Here is a 9,329-nt window from a genome sequence, read left to right as displayed (position 1 = left end):
ATATCTCAGCAAAGCATATTTTATTAACGATTTTGCAAACCCGGGTGTTCTACCTGAAGGTAGACACACAGCACAGGGCAAAAAGCCCCTGCTTATATCCTCCCCAAATCCCGGCTGCAAATTCCCTCCCTGCTCCCCACGGGTTGGTACTGCAGGGTTTACAGACTGCCCGACCCCGCCTCAGTTTACCTGTCTCATTGAACTAATTCTAACAACCCCCTTCCCCCTATCAATTTATTTAAAATATGGATTCTTGGCTCTTTCGCTACCCTTCCCCCTAGCTTAACTTTTTAAATTCAGTAATCAGTTTGCATTCTGGGATTAGTTCGAAGAGACTTTGTTTGACATTATGGATTCATAATCTCATGTCTCTCAGTTCTTTAGCCCCTTGACGGGGTCAGGCGCCAGGTCCCCAGTTTGGTAAAAACAACATTCCTCCTTCAATGGCTCCTTACAGGTGGAGAACCCTGTGCTGGAGCAGGGAAGGGTGTGAAGGGTGAAGAGCAGCAGAGAAGCTGCTATGGGCTGACTTAGTCCAGCGCAGGACCACGAAGATGCTGAAGGGAGTGGAGCATCTCCCTTATGAGAAAAGGCTGAGGGAGCTGGGTCTCTTTAGTTTGGAGAAGAGAAGACTGAGAGGCGACATCATTAATGTTTATAAATATGTAAAGGGTGGGTGTCGCAAGGATGGAGTCAGGCTCTTCTCAGTGACAACCAACAGTAAGACAAGGGGTAATGGGTTCAAGCTGGAACACAAGAGGTTCCACTTAAATTTGAGAAGAAACTTCTCAGTCAGGGTGATGGAACACTGGACCAGGCTGCCCAGGGAGGTTGTGGGTTCTCCTTCTCTGGAGACATTCAAAACCTGCCTGGACACCTTCCTGTGTAACCTCACCTAGGTGTTCCTGCCCTGGCAGGGGGATTGGACTAGATGATCTTTTGAGGTCCCTTCCAATCCCTAACATTCTGTGATTCTGTGTGATTCTGTGATTCTGTGACTGCAACCCCCATTCCCCATCCCCACTGCACCAAATGGAGACCTACAGGACAGCACCTTTACTGCTAAATTGTTATCAAAATCATATTCCACTCTCGTTTTGCAGTATGGTGTCCTGGAATGAAGGGGGAGACAGAGGCATGTATACCATAGCAAGCATTCTTTCGCAGGCCACATCATGTTCTAGGAACACATAAAATGCCAGTGAGTTAATGCATGACAGTCAACAAATACTGACAACAGTATGGAACAGTCAGGCCCTTTGCATGTCCAATTTTTTGAATGGATGGCAAATTACCTCCCCTGATATCCTGAAGGCACATGATAGTTAAAATCCATCACAAGGCTACTTTCTTTTCGCCAGATATCCCCAAAAGACATGGAGAAACTAACCAAAACTTTTTCAAAATGCCATTTCCCCAAGCACTCCAAGAGTCTGTCACAGTTCAAAACCTTCTGACCAGGTTCTTTGAGATATTCCACACATGGAGGGTATAATGTTTAATACCAAATGTACTTATTTGAATATATTTGATATTACATGAGATTTCTGATTTAGCAGAGTGATATAAAATATACTAACACCACAATACAAATGTAAGCAATTGCAATACGCAGTTCAATCATGATACCAGTATGATCCCCATTACCAGTCTCTATATGTTCATAGTTATGACATTGGGCATCCCTCGTAATTGGGAAAAAACAAGGGGATTGGAAGCCAGGTCAAACCCGTTGGTCTCTTCAAAATCCTTTTGCTAAGTCGTTTAGTTTTTATAGTCCCTGTTGGGCTGATCCTTGGATACATTCCCTCTCCATGCTGGTCTGAGTAACTCAGGAGAAACATTCACACCACCAATTGATCCACTCAACTGTTGAGAGCTGTTTATCTAAAACAAAGACCACCCTCCTGGTCCCCTTTGTGTTGAGATAGAAAGTCGGCTTCTTTGCAGTATTCCTTGAGCTTCACGGCCACATCAGCCTTACCCATCTCCACCCACCACTCTTCCATTGTAGAGGTTCATTCAGTGAGTCACATTCCACCCTTTGTCAGTCACAGAGCTGACATGCATGTGTGGCAGATTTAAACCTGAGATTTCAGCTGATGCCCTACCAAATAAAATTATACAAGAACCAGTTAGTTGTTCTTGCAGTTATTATACTATATGGTACCTCTGGACATGAAGCTAACCCATAAGCAAGCAAAACACATGGTCTGGAAGTAGCTAAAAACAGCTCACCTGAGTGGATGGATACAGGATTTCAAGAAAAGCGATGCAGGGAAGAGGGGGGAGAACTGTGCTGGATGCAAAGCAGCGGCCTGAATGCACGCAGCTCTGCTATGCAAAAAAACGATGGGCTTATGGGTCAGGACCAAAAGGAAGGTCAACAGAAGAGCCATTGCTGTGGGGATCTGCTATGGTCTGTTCCACATAGAAGAAATGGCAACTTCTTCAGAGAACTGGAAGAAGCACCACCATCACCAGGTCCTGCTTCCTATGGAGGAATTTAAGCACCTCAGCATCTCACGGAATAGAAATATGGCCTGGCACAAGCAAAGAAAGAGAATTCTGGAGTGTGTTGACAATAACGTGTTGATGTTGTGTAGGCAAGTTTATGCATAGGGTTGCTCTGCTGGATCTGCATAAGGAAAAACTGGTGGGTGACGTGAAGGTCAAATGCAAAGTTCTGCAATAAGAATGAAATAAACCCCCACAATAACACAGCCTAATGTGTTGGTTCTGAAACAACTTTGCAGGAAAGGATTGTAGAGAGCAGGCAGATAAGCTGAAAATGAGTCAGTAGGATGCACTTGCAGCAAAGGCATCTAACCATATACTGGGCTGCACTAGTAAAAGCACAAAACCAGCACATCAAAGGAAGGGTTTATGCCCCTCTGTGAAGCACTCTGGAGGCCACATACAGGAAAAAAGTGTTTTGTTTTGCTTCCTCTACTACTCAGTTTAAGAGAGAGATTAATAAATCGGACCAAGTACAGCAAGGCACCAGTGAGGCAATTAAGGGGTTGAAGCACATGAGACACAAGGAGAAACTGAGAGGGCAGTGTATGATCAGATTGAAGATGAAAAGATCAGGTGAGGCTCTAGATGCTACACATACAATTATTCAATGGGGTTTAAAGAAAAGACAGAGCCAGACTCGTCTCAGAGGGCACATTAAAGGGGTAAGAGGAAACAATCAGGAGCTGTAGCAAGGGAAGTTTTAACTAGTTAAGGAAAATAGTTTACCCACCTAAAAGTGGTCAAATAATGGAAGAGGTTACCCAAGCTGTGGAATCTCCATCCTGGGATAGTATTCTGCTTTGAGCAGGGTACTCTGCTACATGACCTCTCCAGCCTAAATCAGATCCCCAAGCCCGAAGTGTCACCACAATCCCTTCCATTAGCATATTGTGTTACTGGCAAATGTAAGTGCAATCTGAAAGGGAAGATTCAATTGATTAATGCTTCCACTCCAGACACTGCTAGTGTGAGAGAGCATGCTTAATTTAGCAGCTGCATTTTTTGTTTGTTTGTCTTATAAAAGAGTGCAATTTTACTAAAGAAACATATAGGGTTAAAAGTTGCATTATACCACAGGAGTAATAGGTTGCAAATGTAAGGAGCCATTGAAGGAGGAATGTTGTTTTTACAAAACTGGGGACCTGGCACCTGACCCCAGAGTGGGGGGAAGGACCAGGAAACATCAGACTGTGAATCCTTGATGTCAAACCAAGTCGCTTCAAACTAATCCCAGAATTCAAACGGATTATTTAAAACATTAAGCTAGAGGGAAGGGTGATGAAAGAGCCAGGAATCCATATTTTAAATAAATCAATAAGGGGAAGTGGGTTGTTAGAATTAGTTCAATGAGACAGGTAAACTGAGGCGGGGTCGGGCAGTCTGTAAACCCTGCAGTACCAACCCGTGGGGAGCAGGGAGGGAATTTGCAGCTGGGATTTGGGGGGGATATCAGCAGGGGCTTTTTGCCCCGTTTCATGTGTCTACCTTTGGGTAGAACACCCAGTCTTGCAAAGTCGTTAATAAAATATGCTTTGCTGAGTTATCCTGCCTGGGCCTATTATATTGGCAAGGTAATTGTTTCCTACAACATGACCTCTCCAGCCTAAATCAGATCCCCAAGCCCAAGATGTACCACAATCCTTCCCATTGGCATGTTGTATTACTGGCTAACATTGGTGCAATCTGAAAGGGAAGATTCAATTGATTAATGCTTCCAGCCTAGATGCGTTCAGTATGAGAGATTAAGCTTAATTTAGCAGCTGCATTTTTTGTTTGTTTGTCTTATAGAAGAGTGCAATTTTACTAAAGAAACCTATAGGGTTAAAAGTTGCATTATACCACAGGAGTAATAGGTTGCAAATGTAATAGGCTGCAAAACTATGTAATAGGTTGCAAAACTGGGGACCTGGCACCTGACCCCAGAGTGGGGGGAAGGACTGGGAGACATCAGACTGTGAATCCATAATGTCAAACCGAGTCTCTTCGAACTAATCCCAGAATGCAACCCGATTATTTAAAACATTAAGCTAGAGGGAAGGGTGATGAAAGAGCCAGGAATCCATATTTTAAATAAATCAATAAGGGGAAGGGGGTTGTTAGAATTAGATGAATGAGGCAGGTAAACTGAGGCAGGGTCGGGTATTCTGTAAACCCTGCAGTACCAACCCGTGGGGAGCAGGAGAAGGAATTTGCAACCACGATTTTGGTGGAAAATTGTTATAAAATACGCTTTGCTGAGAGATCCTGCCTGGGCCTATTGTACTGACAAGACGATTGTCTTGTACAAAGTAAAAGTTGCATTATACCACAGGAGTAATAGGTTGCGAATAACTATGCTTCTTAAAAAACAAAACAAAACAAAACAAAACACCAGAAAATTTTCCCCTCTCTCAGATTTGAACATTGCTTTCTCAAAAATGTTCTCATTTCAATGCAACTCCCGAGTTGCTTGCGGCAGCCTTGCACCATGAGCTTCCTTCCCAGGGGGAGGAGTTGTCTCCGTTTCCGATGACATGGTCTCCACAGCAACATTCCTCCCGCAACCGGACTGCACACAACCGCACCGCCACCGTCCAGCCCGCCGCCGCTTCGGGCCTGCGGTGCCCCAAAGCCGCCCCGAACAGCCGAAATGTCCGATTCGAATGATTTGTTAGGTGGAGCAAAGAATACCCCCCCTAAGCACGCTTTGGGCTAAAACAAAAAAAAAAATGGACAACTCCTTTGTGGAAGAAGTGGCTGCATCACTGGTGAGGGAGTTTCTCAGTAGAAAGGTAATTTGTCTTGATTTTCTCCAGCTAGTGCAAATGAGAATGACACGTGAAAAATGTAAAGTGCTGTAAGGTTGAGGAGTGCTGGGAGGGGGGGACTTATTCCAGCCTTAAAACAGCGAGAACTGAACCGTGACGAGCCTGGCGGGTAAGTGTCTGCACTACATTTCCCACAATGCTTTTTTGTTGCTGACTATAAAACCAGCTTCCTCCTCCTGTGAGAAATCCTGATTCTTACCCACACACCCCTGCAAAACCCAAGATTAAATCAAGAAATGCAGTTTCATTTTTTTTTTTTTCTCATTAGTTACCTCTCTTACTATTATCCTTGTGTTTACGACAGGCATGCACGACTTCCCAGGAAAAAAAACCTAAAAAAAAATATTTAAAAATTGTGTTTTTTTCTGGTTTTCAGTAACAGCAAATTTATCTGGTGGGGAGAAGACAGGGAGAAGGGGAGGAAAGAGGCTATCATACTTTTCACAGATTGATGCTGTAAAGGAAACTTTGTCCCGTATGTAGGTGTGGGGAGCGTGAGATTGAGCAGAAGAAAAGGCGCCTTCACGTTTCCAGGTGAAACTACCTACCACCTTGTATTTATGTTCGGTCCTAAGGAAATATTGCTGATGTCCAGCCCAGTCAGTCCGCCAGTGTCAGGAATGAGTTAGCTCATATCAGAAATTAAACAGCCACTATCTTACTAAGTGTTACACAAACCTCAGTTTTATTCATCTGTTTTGCATCCAGTCTCCAAACGCACATTTTTAATGTTTGTGAACAAAGCTGAAACATTTGCCAACAGAATTTCAGATGCAGAATTTATTATTTGCCATTTACTGCCAGAAGTATGAGAGGCTCAAGTCTGTCAGTTCAACTGATTGCAAAGATTTTTCAAATCAAAGACATATACATTTCTGATTTAGGTATCTATAAAGGTAAAACTGAATAAAAGCATAGAAAGAAAGGGAATGCCCTGCTGGGAAAACAGACCGTACAGCTCGTAGTAGTAACTTATACTTGAATTGCCACATCTGTTTCATACTATATACTCAGGAATTGAAACAAGGGGCACTGATAGTCCCTCGTGCTTCTGTACAAGTGTCCCCTGCTTCCCCCAGATCTTTAATACACATCAGAGCCAACTGTGATCATGACCTGTTATTTACCACAACTTGTCTGTAGTTCCCTAAATCTGAGCCAGACAATCCACCTGCAGAAAAAAAAAAAAAAATCCTTTCTCATGACAATAACTCTTCGTAGAAGGAAACGAGACTTTCTCAAAATGGTGGTCTGGTGTTGTATCACTTAAGTTAGTTTGGGATCTGATTCTGACATTTCACAATGAATCAGTCTCTCCCTCCAAAAAGTGAGAGGCTCACACATTTTGTCTCTGAGATGCTAGAGTTAGGTTTTAGTTTAGTTAGTGCTAGAGTTAGGTTTTAGTGCTAGAGTTAAGTTATGGTTTAGTGCTAGAGTTAGGTTACGTTATGGTTGGACTCGATGATCCTGAGGGTCTCTTCCAACCAAAATGATTCTATGAAATACCCATGTACGCTGACTACAGATACCAAGTAGTTGACGAAGTCTGAAGACCCCAAACCAGCTGATGCCATGGAGATCTGACTGATTTCTAACCTGAGATTGATGAGAATAACTTCAACCCACGATAAAGGTTCTGAAATCTGCTATGAACCCTCTGAGAGCTAGAATACATCTGACGATCAGACTTTGCAATTACCCAAGTCAGAATCACATTTATGAAAAGCTGTATCACATCTTAATGGAAAAAGCAAACAGTGTTTCTGGAACTATTTGAACCAGAAGCCCAGGTATTAGCAGGGCCCTTCATACAGACCAGTCAGTCTTATGAGGCTGTTTAGCAACTGAAGTCACCGGCATGAATGTATTTTTTTTTTTAAAGTTCAATAATTCTGACCTCACAGGCAACATTGCCACCTTATATTACTTTCACATCTGTGGGCTTTAGTAATGCAAGGTTATACCATTAAAACACGGGTTCTAAGAGTTAGCTTGTCATTAATTACGGTCATTTTAATGTATCCAGACATTTCATATTACATCCAAGAAGTCAAAAATAAAAGCTTTGGTAAGTTGTACTGTCTCAGGTATTCTGAATTCTGACACTTTTCCTTCTCAGGGTTTGAAGAAAACCATCACTACCATGGACCGAGAGCGCCCACGTTCTGCACTTAGCATCAATAACAGGAATGAACTTCGAAATGTCCTACATCTGCACTCTTTGTACAAACAGAACAAGGTAAGGAAATGGATTGTGCTTCCCAAAATGTGCTATCAGATCCCATGAAACCAGATCAAGACTGTGGTGCATGTCAAAGGGCAGAGAACTCAAGTTTGTGTCTGGTTCTGCATTGCTGTGGACACCCTGACACTTCTCTGAGGAACAGAGAGCTTGAAATTTAGTTGACATTGCAGCTCATGGGACAAAGCTGAGAACCTGACAGTTCATGAACCCTTGTTACAAACCGCAACCTCCTCCAATATACCAGGAGCAGTTATTCACTTTAACACCTTTTCCATCGTTATGGCTAGATTATTCAATTTTGGGAGTGCTCCTGCATCCCTTTTTCTACTTGCAACTTTATATAAGACCTGGCAGATAAAATTACACTTTTAGCATTTATTCTTTGAAATGTAATATAGACCACAATATTTAATGTCAGGGAGATCAATGGATAATTTTGATTTAGTCCTTAGACCCCATCTTGTCCACTCATGACTTAAGACACTGCAATTTTTTTGTAAGCAGCGTAAGACTGTCCAGTAATAAGTCACGTGTAAAACATCTCCCAGTGTAGTTATATCACTATAGCAGACGTTGTAGAATTTTTTACTTAAGCTCTAAACTTCTATGGTGTTTGGTTTGATTTGGTGTGTGGGGTTTTGTTTGGTTGGTTGGTTGGTTTTTGTTTTGTTTTGTTTTTCAATTGAATGCTTATATACACAGGACACATTTTCCACCATATTGTTGAAAAACAGAAAAACAAGTGGGGTGGGGTGTTGCCCTATAAAGAGCTATCTCATGCACATGAGTTCTAGAGTCAATGTTTCTCACCAAGTTCTGATAAAACACAAGTACTGAAGTCGAGTACTAAAAATACTTGCAGTTCAGTCTACATTCTTCAGAAGCTGACCAGGTTGACAGTAGAAAAGGTATATTCTAGCATGATTATGATACTTTGCAATGCTTATCTGAAGCGAGAATAAGGAATGAGCGAAACAGGCTGTTTCCTCTGTGTCAATGGCTACTTCGTTTAACACATCAACACCTTTGAGCTCTTGACACTCCTTAGCCGACATCTTTGACCTTCCTATATTGTTTATGCAGTCACACTTAGGGTAAACCCTCAAGCTGCTATCTCTAGAAAGCGATTAACCTGTTCAGCTACTCTACAGCGTAAAAAGAATATCCTATTTTAGGCTGCAGCAAGACTAACAAAGAGTTTCAATAGTCACAAAGAAGTTTTTCTTTTTGGATAGGCAAAGGAGAGCCCACTGAAAACACTCCTTGAAATTATTACTAATTACTTCCTTGAGCACCGTGGGACTTCCAGAAGCATCAGTTCAAGTTCTGCTCTGTCAGCTCCTCAAAGTAAGAGCTCAACATCTCACCCACCCGACTTGTCGGATGAAGATCATGTCCGTGGGGGTGCCATTGTGCCTAATGAGAGCGAATCTCAAGTCTACAGGTACAGTCCTATTTCCTTCTCTTTGCCCTGTCTAGTCACTACTTTTTTTTTTTTTTAATTATAAAATAAGGATACTAGTGTTTCAGTTTTATCATTTATACCACCAGCTACACCACCTTTTATTAGTTACCCTAGTAACACAAAGCTTACATTTCCAGATTATTAAAACAACCTATGCAAGCTACCCTTCAAAAATGCTTTTATGCTCCCAGCCAATTACAAAGTTCGATAATCCCAATTGCCTCTTTCAGGCACTGAAGCATATAGAAATCTGAGTTTCATGCCTTGTAAATTGGAAAATAGTCAAATGGAG

At 42.2% G+C, this 9,329-nt stretch overlaps 1 protein-coding gene across 1 annotated transcript in view; it reads left to right on the top strand.

Moving 5' to 3' along the window:
* The first annotated feature begins 5,068 nt into the window (after positions 1-5,068).
* The window catches only part of MINDY4 (MINDY lysine 48 deubiquitinase 4), a 76,363-nt gene continuing 72,102 nt past the window's right edge, over positions 5,069-9,329 (top strand). The window contains exons 1-3 of the mRNA XM_065629247.1: positions 5,069-5,291; positions 7,447-7,566; positions 8,808-9,016. Of these exons, the coding sequence (XP_065485319.1) occupies positions 5,229-5,291; positions 7,447-7,566; positions 8,808-9,016 (392 nt within the window). The 5' untranslated portion in view covers positions 5,069-5,228. The remainder of the gene's footprint in view (positions 5,292-7,446; positions 7,567-8,807; positions 9,017-9,329) is intronic.

The sequence above is a fragment of the Caloenas nicobarica genome, chromosome 2 (assembly GCF_036013445.1).
Source record: "Caloenas nicobarica isolate bCalNic1 chromosome 2, bCalNic1.hap1, whole genome shotgun sequence".
Taxonomy (NCBI): domain Eukaryota; kingdom Metazoa; phylum Chordata; class Aves; order Columbiformes; family Columbidae; genus Caloenas; species Caloenas nicobarica.
Note: the sequence above shows the minus strand (reverse complement) of the source record. Positions and strands in the feature narration are given on the sequence as shown.